At 38.1% G+C, this 14463-nt stretch overlaps 1 protein-coding gene across 1 annotated transcript in view; it reads right to left on the reverse strand.

Annotated features, from left to right (window-relative positions):
- The window catches only part of LOC116496109 (protein HIRA), a 34023-nt gene that overhangs the window by 17412 nt on the left and 2148 nt on the right, over positions 1-14463 (reverse strand). Inside the window, exons 2-10 of the mRNA XM_032199005.1 lie at positions 8944-9006; positions 8190-8300; positions 7307-7397; positions 6753-6847; positions 5931-6026; positions 4570-4730; positions 3496-3663; positions 2870-2983; positions 1090-1160 (exon numbers count right to left, since the gene is read on the reverse strand). Of these exons, the coding sequence (XP_032054896.1) occupies positions 1090-1160; positions 2870-2983; positions 3496-3663; positions 4570-4730; positions 5931-6026; positions 6753-6847; positions 7307-7397; positions 8190-8300; positions 8944-9006 (970 nt within the window). The remainder of the gene's footprint in view (positions 1-1089; positions 1161-2869; positions 2984-3495; positions 3664-4569; positions 4731-5930; positions 6027-6752; positions 6848-7306; positions 7398-8189; positions 8301-8943; positions 9007-14463) is intronic.

Genomic DNA, 14463 nt, shown 5'->3' on the forward strand with positions numbered 1-14463 from the left:
ATACCATTTACTGAGTAGTCTCATGTTTATTTCTTCCTTATTACTCAAGTCTTGCTGCAAATAGAGAACTGTTAACTTCTGCCTTTCTAAGGCCAGGCCTTTGATGCTCATTAGTTCCAACAGTGAGGCAGACCCCACTACTTGGGAACCACTTCTCCACTCATCTTTTTTTTTTTTTTTTTTTTAAAAAAAAAAAAAAAAAAAGGGAAAAAACCACAAACACTCAGGCTTTGAGAAGTTATTCTGGAGAGAGAAAGGAGTGCAGTCCTGGGGAAAATGGAAGAGGGAAATCACAACTCTAATGCTATGAGATAGGAGAACCAAGAAGATATAAAATTGGAAAAGCAAGGCAGAAGTCAGTCACTGACGGCCTGATACTTCATGTCATCGATAGCAGGAGGAGTGTGAACAAAGGAACCTGGCCTACCTTCCCATCCCTGCTCCTCGCCTCCCCCTCAACTATGGTCATACCACCTCCTTCTACTGCTAGCAGAAATGGGGCCATGCTCCTGGATGCTGCAACTTTTTTGTTCTGAAACAGACAGCAAGAGCTGGTTCCAGCACAGCCAGGGTAACACTCAAAAAGCTAGTAAAGGATCTGCCACTGCTACACCACCAAAAGGGGTCGACCTAAGATGGGCAGGGGGAAAAAGAATTTTCTTTTTTCTCCAAGGAAATACTGGCCTACAAGGTCCACTTGAATTTGTTATAACTGTATAGTGCAATAACTTTCCATGTATGTAATACAGGTAAAGCTCATCGGGTCCACCACAACATGTTATAAAATACATGTTACAGAAAAAAATTTGCAGAATCTTAACAAGTAGGAAAACATTCCACAGATAATTTACTTTATTATTTCCTAAACACATTAGTTTTCATCCAACTCTAATGTTACATAGTCTGAAGTGATCACATGCTAGTAGCTAGTGTCACACTACCAAAGATGCTGCAGAAGAACCAAACCCTTCAGGAACCAAGCATGTGCGTTCCAACAGATGTAATCTCTACTATTTCAGTGAATTTCCAGTTAACATCTGTAGCTAAAATTAATTATAACATTCTGGCTTTTCTAAAAAACAAACTTACCAGGAGATATCCATGATTGACTTGTCAAACAGTTCATGTATGACAACTAATGGCCGTTTCAGACATGTGAGCTTAAAATAGAAGAAACAACACTCAGAAATTTAGAAGTTCTACGTTACCACAAATATTACTGCATTAATACTTTCCCAGAGTCTAACAATATTCTCCAAACAAGAACAAGCCAAGAGATAGCTGTACGCTTGATGACATGACATCTGAAGTGCCAGGTTAGCCTTTCTCTTACTAGCACAGAAAAGCTCTGGAGAAGAATGGCTGTCTCTCAATCCTTCCCTCCTTTCTGAAGCATGAGGTCTTAACCAACTTTGCCTGTATATTGCAGTCCTCAAACTTTCTACCACTCAAAAAGTAATTCCACAGATGCTAAAGACAGCTTCTATTCTAACCTTTATTGAGATAAGGATGTTGCAAACTGCCAGCACAAGAGGAAAAACAAAACCAGATTAGGCTTCATGTCCTCATTCAGACCGCTTACCCAAGTTAAGTGAAGCCTGCCAATAGCAAAGGAAAATTAACACAATTATTCTTAAAGAGGATTCCTCTACACTTATAGATCAGCTTAGTAATAAAGAACTGAACATGAAAAATTCCCTGTAACGTGTTCTAAATCAGGTGCAATACTGTCAATCCAGTGGACTTGATAACTATAGTACATAGTACGACCAAAACGAACTACAAGTCAACGTGATTTAAGATGTTTCAAGCTCATTAGTAGTATGCCATCATCAGCAGTTATTTCTTTTAGCTATTTAGTTTTTTCGTAGGTCTGCATTGTGTACATACCTAGAGCTCTTCAGGGTAATGACTGCCTATAACTTTGCATGTCTAAAATACCTACTGTAACCTCGACAGGCACCCTACATGAAATCATAGTATAAATATAAAGTAAAATATACTGAGTGACACTTTGATTTGGGTATGCACCAGTAGCATTGCCAAAAACAGATATAGTGTTATGCATTTAACTATTGATGGATAAATATCACACTGGAATCTATAAATAGTAGACTGCAGTTAGCAATTGGTGTGTTCTGGCACACGTTCTCATCACAAAGCCTTATAACCAGTTAAACTTATTCCTTGTCCTTTGCAGTTGCCAAACAACCCATCTTGCATTGATAAACATGAGACTAGCTACCCTTCTCTCAGCCAGAATAACAATTTTAGTTTACATTTTTAAAGTAAAACCCAAACTAGATATTGAAAACTTGAAAGTGTTTTTAAAAAAACTCATTCGCTTTCACATTAATTTCCATAGCAAAGGCAGAAGCCAGGGATTGAAGCCAGAACAAAGCACAATGACGAGCCATATATATGCTCAGAAACATCTGTGCCATGCCTGCTATATTCTCTTTGTACCCATAAAAGCAAGACTAACAAAACTAGACTCTATGACCGATCAATGGGTAGGTGGGCTAAATATGGAATAATAGTAGAATCTTTCTTACAAGAAGAACATGGAGATGGAGAACAAGTAAAAGACATAAGAAGGAAATATGGTTGGATTATGTTTATTAGCTGTGATAACACATAAGCCTTAACCCCTTAACCACAGCAACATACCTGCTCTTAGCTTTAGAATAAGACGTTCATTTCAGGAATTAATACTATCCACTCCCTTTCCCCTATTTAAATCTCTAACAACAGAAAGAATAAAAAAGTAAACATGAATCTAAACATAAGACCTAATTCTGTACACATGATCTTTGTGCTAAACCCTCAAGTTACCCAAATGATCACATTAGTAAAAGCTGACACTTACCCAGACAGAAAGAGATCGATCCTTACTACCAACAGCACAACAGCAGTAGGGACAACTTGACTTGGTGGAGCTCCCATTCTTTTGTTTCTTCTTGAAGATTTTTGGATTGAATTTCTGAACAAGTGAGATGCCACATCTTATTACAGTAATCAAATTTCAGTAGATCAGCTTTAAAAGCAAGCTTTCCATTTAAGAGTGAAAAAGATAAACATTTCATGGAAACAAGGTCCCTAACCTGACTCTATAAAAGCACTGACAAAAGCCCCATATGCTTTCTTAATCGAGATTTTGAATACCTTAACAGGAATGCCAAAGAACATCAATTTCACCAGTGATCAGGAACCCACTATAAATCTAAGTCACTGAACAGCTCACGATGTTGGTGTCTGGCATTTCTAACATGCTCCTGTGTTCCCCTCATCTTGTTCATCTACATGCAGTTCTCATATCATAAGAGCAGGCTGATTGTTTCCAGCACTAAAGTTGACATTTATTACACACCACCATGTGTTTGCTCTACTAACCTTGACACCTATCTCCATCTGTTGTCCCACTTATGCATACAACTATCAGAAGAAACATCTTAGAAGTTTTACTTTAGGGAAAAATTATTATAATTCACCCACCACTACTGTAACTGCCTTCCGGTGCCCTACAAAATCCATGTTGGTTTTCCATCCATCTCTCTCGATGATCTGAGCAGTAGGTCCAGAATTATTCATGGCATGAGCAGAAACAAGATAGTGACCATCAGGTGACCAGCTAAGACGCAACACATGTGTTGTCCCTCCACACTGATGAAATAAATCAAAAAAACATACTAGAACATTAAGCATGTCTGGCAAAAAAAAATACATTTTTAATGCAAACTGTTTTTATTTTAGATTTAGGAAATATATGATTACTAAGTCTTCTGTGACTATAAAAGAATGACAGTACATTTCTCAGCACATCAAACATGTTTACACAGGAGATATAATGTAACTTATGAAGCCCTAACAAAAGGAGGAAAAGGAATCCAGAGAACTATTTTTAGAAGAAACGAAATGCAAGTCTTTTTGCATACAGCACGCTCAGTATTTATCACAGTTCTAGTTAGTGACATGGCTGCAGCATACCAACTGCTAACAATGAGACTTCAGGTTTCAAATCAGATCACACATATTCAGGCATTTACAGTCTATTATTATTAATAGTAATTAATTGCACTAACCACGATACCTTAAGATCACTGCAAAACACTCCACTCACTAAGCACCAGCTTCTGTCCTCATAAATTTGACCTCCTGATTAAAGTCATCACATAAGTCAGCACTAAAGTGCCAGATCCCTATCCTAAGTATTTGCCTTTTTCTGGTAGTGGCCAACAGACAACGCATAGAAAAGAATGCAAGAACGAAAAGAATGCAGTGTGCCAATACTTCCTCAGAATGGCTTCTACATTTCCAGGAATTTACTTGTTTTCACAACCCACGTATACCTTTGGCATCTACAACATTCAGTAGCAACTAGAGTCTCGATTTAATCATATGTTGTATGAGAAAGTAGCTCCCCTCCCACCCTTCTTTTGAATCTACTGTCAAATAGTTTGATTTGACTTGGCACTGTTAAACTAACTAATGCTTCTGCAGAATTGGAATTACTCTTACAATTTTCATTCACTTTGTAGGAATTTACTTTGGTAAAACATTCTCAAGTACCTCATCAAAGGGTTTTGTGATGCTAGTTTCCAGTTGCCAGTCCATCGTCCGCCACACCTTCAAACTTCGATCGTCAGCCTGAGAGGCAATATATTTTCCAACGGGATCCCAGGTCAGCCCTTTCACCAAGCCAGAATGCCCCTTTAAAGTGGCAAGAATTTCTGTACACACAGACAAAAAAAAAAAAAAAAAAAAAGAAAAAGAAAAAAAGAAAAGAGAGTAGTGTGTGGTTACTATTATGTCTTTCAGGGCAGACTGTTAAAGAGATTTATGAGATCTTGTTTAAACAGCATATTGAATATAACCTCTTTTAATTTACAAATGACAACATAGCAACAAAACTGGAACATATACTTAAGCTTAAATAGTATAAAAAAACAGGTAAAGAACACTGTTGACAGAGTAAGGGGTCCAAAACTCTTTATAAAAATACATCAAAACAGGAAGAGAATACTAGCAGAGCTCAGGCAGTTTAGAATAGCATGTTCAAGCAATGGAAAGCAGCAGTTCAGCTGGAACTTCAGTTAAATATTCATCCTTTCCTCTGTACCCAAAGATTATCACAACATATTCAACTTTTTCAAAGATGTGACTGAAGAAACACACAAGCCTGGCAGACCTGGTAACCTATTTTCAGCCATTCTCTTGCTTATCAGTCTGTTAGAGAATAGGCTGCGAGCACTGCACTGGCTACACAGTTAGCTTGAAAGTATAAAAACCTCCAGCATCAGTACTGGTAGCAACCCTAAAATAAACTGCAACACCCAATAGGAGCTTTAGTTTACATCAAGTTATGTGATAAGCAGCAGCCAAATAAAGGCACAAGTTCCTTAACTGCTGTGGACCTTTGCAGGTCAGCTGGAGGCCTTGGGACTTAGTGAATTGCCAGCACTGCAGCAATGGAAGAAGCAAAATGGCCATCAAATGTAATACTGTAAAATGTAAATGCAAGAATGTAAGTAGCTTTTGTTACTGTGACAGGGTGCTAAGGCTGCCCTAGCCCTTCCTTCTTCCCCCTCATTACATAAGGCCACGCTGGTTACTTAATATCAAGCTGAAGTTGTATATATTTGGGATACTGAAGAGATGGTAAAGAAGAAAATGCATGTAATAATGACCTTCATGTAAGATCAGGAGCATAATCTGAGTGTAACTGTTGTCTACAGCAGCATGGAATCCAATGCACACCAACAACCAAATTTGGAACAGGGACTGACTCACCATATTGCAAGCGTATCATCTCATAAGACAGGCAACCCATTGTCACACAGACATTTTCAGTGCATGACATACACCCATGGAGGGGATAATTTGTTCCAAAGCATTATATACTCGAACATCTGAAATGTAAGATTTCTCACCTGGAAATTTCACAGCATTCCAGATGACAACAGTGTTATCCACACTACACGATGCCAACCAGGCATCGTGTGGAGACCATGCTACATCCATGACATCTGTTTGGAAAGAATATAAAACATCATCAGTAATCAGAAAATACAATTTTTTTTTTTAAATAACTTGTGAGGCAACACCTTTTCCATCACTGAGAAATGACTATTTCTGAGTACCAGTAGAGTGGAAGCTAAGAAAGAACGTAGCAAAATGGAATTGAGGCACTCCAATTTATAATGTTTAATGACACACACATCCAAGACAGAATGCAGTATTTAGTGATTATAGGAAGTACTAAAGCCTGTAAAAAGTACTTCACCTTGCTTTTACGAAAAAGTAACAGATACTGTAATGTAGTCACTTTATTCCAACATACCTGGACTGACCAAAGTGATTTTTAATCTTGATTTCATTCATAGTTCACATCAGCAAACAGAAAATGCATTTGAAATTACCTGGCTTATTCATCTTTTGCATTGCACTTTAGTAATTTTTTCTAAATGAATCCTAATATTCTGTTTTACAGAACTTGATCTTTGCCTATCAAGAGATTATAGTGAAATATAAATGTCTGAGTTAATAGTTATTCTATTACACAGTTTGCCAGGAGTTACTTGCCAAATTGACATTTTGACTAAAAATCACATTTTTGTTAGATTTTTACTGTTGCCACTAAAATCATTAACTTGCCACTAAATTTATGTTTTGAGCATGAAAATGCAATAGTAAAATAGTTTTTCAAAATGTGTACATTTCAAATTATGTTCATTCTGCACCTGTCAACTTACCCCCTGAATGGCTTCTGAGAATTGATACACACCTCCACTGCTCAACATTAGTAAGTTTGCTACTAGAACCAAACACAGTGCTCGGTCCAATATATCTAATTAAAATAGAAACAATGGTTAGCAACAGAACCACATCATACTTTTCAGGGTTTCTTTCTAAAGAATATCAGCTGTATGGTACAATTCTATTTTATATTCAGTTATTCCTGAAAAAAAAATATATTTTTATAGAAAGTAATTCCAGTTATTAAAGAAAATAGCTTCAGTAAAATTTATAATACCCACCAATAGCAAAAAATGCTAGTATTTAAGCTAACTCTTCAAATTTTATCACGAAGTTTTCTTCAATGCCAGAAGAAAATGTCTTAACCACTAGACAGGAATGTGACTGCCCAGGTAGACACACTCTCCATCAAAAGAAACAGGATAATAGACTAAATCTCCAGTATCAGTGATGTGATACCACAGGTTTCAGCTCCATACGCACTAACAGACTAGACAGTGTGACTTATTTGAAATAAAATACAAAATTGAGAAGGAGGGAACATGCTTACGCGGCTCGTTTCCACACCATAATCAATTTGTCATCTCCCCCTGAAGCCAAGTAAACTCCATTGTTTGACCATCGCACACAGTTCACACAAGCTGAAATGTAGAAAAGAGTTTGTAAGAAGAAAAATGAGAACAGATTGTTCTAGACTGGGGTACAGAATTTATAATAAGCAAAGCTAGACAGGAGATGTTTAGGATTTAGGTGTGCTTTTTCCTCTCAAAGCAGTTACTCTGTCTGCTTTAGATAAATAAATTGGTACTTATCTGTCAGTAACAGTTGAAGAACTTAGTTTTAAAAACTATTTATTATTTTAAAAAGCTTCACCAAAAGCAGTTCAAAAGGAGAAGTATTAATATTAATCTAGGAAAAGAAACTGCTTGTAGTAAATTAAGTGGGATTAAGAAGGAAAGAAAGAAAACAAGCATCTTGAAGAAAATAAAGGGACGGCTTGTTCAGGTAACCATTTCTTTTACATATAATATGCAAAAAATCCAGAATAATTTAGAAGTTATGAAGTATTTGATATACTTCATATATTGTTTCCTTTACATTTATTCCTTCTCTTGATCTTTCCTTCAGAGCTTACCAGTTTCTCAGAATGTGCATTATCAATTACTTTGTGGTCACTGCTGGAATAAGTTTACAGGGAGATTTCCAACAGTATCTGTATTTTTCTGTGTATTTTTCCACATCTTAAGATTTTCTACCTCAACATCTAAAAACATGTACACAAAATATGAGACCCCTCTGCTGTGTTTTACTGATTCTTTACCACTGGACAGGGCATGCTTTTTGTAATTATAAACAAATGTATTGCTTTAGCAAACTACCACCAGTCAGTAAAAAAAAAAAAAAAAAAAAAAAAAAAAAAACAGATCTGTTACCTAAATGATTGTCCATCTGACAAAGCATCTTGGGAATATTTTCATTCTTTTCATCTTCCTCTTTCAGGACAGGAGCCATATTCCAGATCACAACTTTCCCAGAATCCTGGCCTACAGGTGAACAAAAAGACCCTCCTTTTAAATACACGCAAAAGGCAAAAGAGCTTTTCAACTTAATATCTGTTCCAGAACAGAGAGTCAGATTTTGTCACTACTGCAATGGGAACTTTAACGATGCCAACTGTAAGAATGAACTATTTATAGTTAAATTGCATTTAACAGGAGAGAAGATGCATTCAAAATCTAAATTGCAATTATGGTAGCCAACAAAATCATTATTTGGATTGCAATACTGAATAATTTTGCATACATTTCTTGAGCTATTCCATTTGTATAATTGGATTTTCTTGACCCAATAGCTCTATTATTTAGCAGTTCAAAAAGCCAAACTTCACATTCAGCTCCTTTTCAAATAAAAAAAGAAATTTGGCCATTATGAGCACAACTCAATTATTGCAGCCATTATCTCAACAGATGTCCAAGAGGATGAGCAGATCAAAAAATGTAACCCTTCCTTCTATAGTAAGAAACAGTACTTTTAAATACATATTAATGACTTACACAATCAACTGTGTTTCAGATATCTAAGTGATATGTTTTTAAAAGGGACAGAATGATTAAAGTGTTGTGAAGGTAAAGATCATTGCAGCCCAAAATTCTGGCTTCTATCAGTATGTATATATATGTAATATACCTTGTCCTCCTGTTGCAAACTTGGTCCCATCTGGGTGAATGTCCACTGAAAATATTGGCTTTCCTGAAATTTGAGAACAAGAAGGAACATACTGAATTGTTTTACAGCCAAAAGAATGTAGTAATGCCAACAGAACCACAAGTCTTCTGCTTAGTGAATAACCTTCTTCTTCCAAAAGCTATAGTCGTAAGAAATACAGCTGATTAAGAGTTGAAAGCAACCTGAAGACAAGAGCGACAGCCTATTAAAAGTGTATATGGAAGTTACCAAGCCCTAACAAACCAGCGATAACCAAGTAGACTTAATCCAGAATGATATGTCAAATGCCTCAAAGCAAAATAATACCACAATACATGCGCCAACAAAGTTAAATTGTATTCGAGTAAGGATATTCTTCCAGGTTTCTACAGATCATTATCTGACAACCTGAAGAAAGTTTTGTTTTGGTTTCTGGTTATTTTTTTTCCCCCAAATCCTCTCCAATCACAGACCACATGTGTTTGTCACATAATTATCCATCTCAAATTAAAATTCTGTTGTTACGAAACATGTCTATGCAAAGCCTAACTTTTAACTTTATAGTTTCCATATAGAAAAAGGAAGACTAACTCCAATATTACTCTTCAAACCTCCAGTTCTCTAGATGTGACTTCTTTCAGAAGAAAACCAATAGTTCTATAAAAACTTAAGCCCTAAGAAATAGCCAACAGAGCTGGGGAACAGCTTTGGAAACCAGACAACCCTTGCTCTCAGCTTATTCTGCTCTGACCACCGGATCCTATACCCTCTCCTGCGTGCTCACTGTTCTTTCAACATTTGCAGAAAGAAAAGGGAGAAGGCAGAAGTAAACTTACTGTCTTTCAATGATATCAAAAAAGCTAATACCAAGGATTACTTGAGGGAACACATGATTTCCACATTCAAATAACTTCTGGCACCAGTCTGACCATTTACAAACCAGAATGCTTCTGTAAGCAAGACCACACACACGTCAGTATAAGAGAAGATAATTTGTCCTAAAAGCCAAAAGAACAAGCACCCACACACCAACACTACTTTGGTGTAATTTTCCCATGGATGTAAATTCTTAGATTGTATCTTCATATGTTTGGACATAAATGATAACACTGTAGAATTTATCCAGATCACCCAACCAGTGGTTTGATGCTGTGACTGTATCATTTGTATTCCTTGACATTAATCTGCTAACAAAACCCTTGTCCCAATACCCAGTATTTCTTACTTCTTTCAAGAGATACGTATTCTGCTTCGTGTATTTTCTCTATGTTGACTTGTTTTAAGATTTATTTAATTTGGACTTGTATTGCAACACTGACATGTGATTCCCCTTAAAATTTTTACAGGCAGCCAAGCAAAGACCTTAACTAGAGTAAGATGGCACTCAACTTGCATTCCTTCCAAGTCCTTTAAACCACATAAAACACAAACTGAGATTTAGCTGTGTTTTTTCTTCAGACTGTTGAGTTTGAATCTATCTTTTATTCTGCTGACTTGAATGTAACATACATGGCTAAGCTGGACACTTTGAGAAGCACAGGCAGGAAGCAAATGTTTTGCCCTACCCAAGATGTAGAAGGTCACTTAAATTAAACTAGTGCATCATTTAAACTAGTTTAACACACTGACATGGAAACGGGTCATTCTGTAGACCTTACAGGTGGAAGAGGTTAGCTTTTTAATCTGTCAACAATCTTAAGCAAGAAGTTACTCCACTCTCAGGTCTACCATCAGACATGAGAGTACAGCGCTCCCTCCAGCGAGCCCTTTATCAAAGGCATTTAACATCCTTAGCCAGGTACTGACCTGACTCATTTTGCCTACGGATCATTCACAGAAACAGGAAACCGTTCCCCAGCAGGTCAGTGTGAACAACCACCTCCAGTACAGGGACATTGATAAGCAGAACTATGACTTCCAGAGGCAACACAGCAGCTATGAACGAGGCTTCAGAGTTTAGGCAGTTCGTAGTTAAACAATAGTGCATTTAAAATTGGTTTAACAGATGCAGCTGTCTCATACACGAAGACTTGTTCTAGTAAATATAATTATATATTGACAGATATAACATCTTGCTTGCCTCTCTACCCTTTCTTCCCTGATCTGCTCTGATTCTACCACTCTCCCCTTCCCAAAAGCCTGCATTAAACAGCAGCAGTGACCAAAGCATGCACTGTTACATGTCTGACAGACACATCAGCTTCTCATTAATCATGCAAAACAGATATGCTACACATTCTAAATAACTGAAATAAGTCATTGCACCTGTTGCTTCGCAGAAATTACTGACATAACGTAGCTTTATTTTGCCTTTACTGGGTCTTAAACCTAGCATGTATCTCTGATTTCTGCCTTATCTCAGGAGCACAAGCCTTGAGAAGCAGTAACGTCAGCCGTCCTCTTTGTTCTAGGGAAAGCTTCTGCACAGATCCACAAATGGGGCTGACGATATTTAGCAAATTGCTTTACTTACAGAGTCAGAGGTAACTTGGATACAGATTCACCATAAAAGCCTAAAATTAGCCACATCAGGGAAAATGTCCTTCTGGACCAGCACTCTGTGTTCAGAAACCAGCACTAGATACTCCCCAGGGATCTGTACAACTGCAAGAACACGGTGCTTCTTCCCCAGGGGAATCTTCAAGCTCCAGAAATTTGCAACTTTCACTTCTTGAACCAGAGGCAGGATGTCTGCATTCAGTGCCTTTTGTTCTATAAATTCACCAGGCCATTTCTCAGGTCCATAATTACCATCATCAACAGCCCCCGACACAGAGACCCACAGCTCAACCACAGGCTCTGAAGAACCACCTGCCTCACAAATCCTGTACCTACGCCCGTTAGTTCAACACCCCTTAATTCTTGTACAGGAAAAAGTAAGCCAAAAATCACTTGCCATTCACCCCGCTTCTGCCACTCACAACTACACACACATTCACTGTATCTCCAGCTCAGTCCTCCTGCTCCTGGCCTGAAGAGCCCAGGCCTACCCGGCCATTCCCTGCACAAAAGCTGTTTCACATTGCTGGTCGTTCTGGTCAACCTCTACAAGACTCCTTCAGTTCTCCTACATAATTTTTCTCACTAGAGACATTAGCTTACTAACTGCAGTTCCAGGTTTCTCAAGAGTTCCTACAAATAAGATGCTTTCATTCTCCATATACAGGAAATCTGTCCAACTACACACAGCCTTGGCCTGTCACGCCCTCTCCTTAACAGACATTTTGCATTAGTCAAAATACAAACACCAACTGCAAAAGACCATGTCACATACTGGCACAGCAGAATAACTACATTGTCTGGATATGGACAAAATATTATATAGAGCCCAATCTGGATTTTATTTCATACTGCCTTGGATTCAAGATGAGGGGTAACGTAATTAAACAAGCACTGCTCAACTGTTTGGAGCCCGCAGCTTTTGGCCCACACCACTTTCATGTGTGCTCATCCAGTTCAGCTGTTACTTTTAAAAAGTGGATGAAGGCATAAGCTTAAGCTGTGACAAGCAACCTGGAGAGGAAAGCAACCACTGGTGAACCAGCTCAGGCCCATGGGGCACCAGGACTTCACTCCCAGCTCTGCTGGGTGAGCACGAGCAGCCACCTCTGGATGTCCGCAGGGAACAGAAGCTCCTGGATGCAGAAGCCTGAGCTTCTACCACCTGCGTGAGAAGGATCATTCTCATCCATTTGTCAGGCAGCAGCACCACGTGTTTCAGCACCAGAAAGTGAGGAGACTCACAGTACTATAAGCCAAGCTGGACAGCACCTAACTTGGACCCCGTGGCTAACCCCAAGGCAGAAGCTGTAGCTTTACTACAGAAAGCAGCACATCGCTGCCACAAACAAATCCGTTTCCTATTTAGCTCAAAGACCACATGAATTTTCACATCACTTTTGGTACGGACATACTCACGAGTTCAGAACTAGGTAAACACACGTGGAGTTCTCAGTGGCAATTCAAAGTTTCCATGTTACTGGCAAGGGGCACTGAGCTGAAACGCACTGGCCTGGGAAGGAAAATCCTCCAGCAACCTGTCCCAGAGCTGCGTGTGCTCACAGCTTCTTGGCTGTCAAGAAGTATGGGGCTTGTCTTGATTAAATTAGATTATGTGGTCTTGAAAAAGAGAATTGCTAGTAAGGCTACACTTACGAATTTATATCAATTCTTTTAATATCTAAAAGGAATTCTGTAATGTTTTTAAATCAATGTTTGTTCAATACCTTAATGCCTTTCTATATCCCTTAAATACAGATGTTAAGTTCAACAACAATTAGGCTGTCAGCACAAGTAAGCCAAGGCTTTTGTTTTCAGTTTTATCAATCAAGAGATTTAAAATGATTTTAAGAAGAAAGAGGAAAGATTACGTGATTACAAGACAGAAATTCAACAAGATGCAGTCGTTATCTGGGAGCCTTTTCCTCCCTTTCACAGCTATCAAGGCAATGCCATTTACAGTGGTGGATAATGGTCACAAGTTAAAGCTATAAGACTTGTTCCATGCTACTTGTGGTTTATAAATTGATCACAGATACGGAGTTTTTCCTTATTTCCTTCATTTTCTCAGAGTAACGAAGAAGGAGCCATTATTTAATAGCAACCGCTTCCTTTCCCGGGTCCATGTCCTTATCTGATTACGCTGTTAGATCCTGCTGAAATGAACCACAAGGCACCAGGTCCCTCTTCAAAACTGACTGAATGCTGTCCCATGCTTGTAATAGAAGTTTTGAATTTCACACCAGTAATTAAGCATCAAAACAAAATATAAGTGATGGTTAAATAGTAACATTAAGTTTTAAGTGTATTTTAAGATGTTTTTCCCCCCCTTCTTGTCATAGTTTCTAAAACATTTAGTTGATGTTATTGAAGTTCCCAACATCACATTGCATGAGGAAGCAAACCAGGTCCATTAAAACCAGAACACCTTCTGACAGCCCAGATGTCCTGTTGGATTCTTTGCTTTAAGAACCCAAACACATATGATATACTTGTTTGGTTTTTAACTCCAGGCTGTGATCAATAAAATAAAATGACTACTTCATATGAATTTTTACCACGACATGAATGAGCTTCTATTTATTTTGCTTCCAGCCCGTCTCAGATACAACATCCACCATGACTCACATATCAATTTAAATATTTACATTCCACCATTACAGCTTGAAGAGATAATAAACTCTATGCCTGTATTTAAACAAAAGCAGGCTCCAATTTCTGCAAGTTGTTATACACCAACAACACCTTAGGGTTTGCGAGAGTTTCCTGGAACTGCATGGGACTTCCTTTCCAGTAGGGCTAAGCATTTGTCATCATCAAAGACCAGGGCCCTCAAAAACCTGTGTGCCAAATCTGTACATCCAACTGTTGGATGTGTGATGCATCTTGATAGAGGTACTGAATGGAAGGAGAACCATTCCCCCCCCCCCCCCCCCCCATTAGACTGCACTTATCAATATTCTTTCCTGCTCCAAGTCAAAGAAACACTGAGGAGATGAACAC

The sequence above is a fragment of the Aythya fuligula genome, chromosome 17 (assembly GCF_009819795.1).
Source record: "Aythya fuligula isolate bAytFul2 chromosome 17, bAytFul2.pri, whole genome shotgun sequence".
Lineage (NCBI taxonomy): Eukaryota > Metazoa > Chordata > Aves > Anseriformes > Anatidae > Aythya > Aythya fuligula.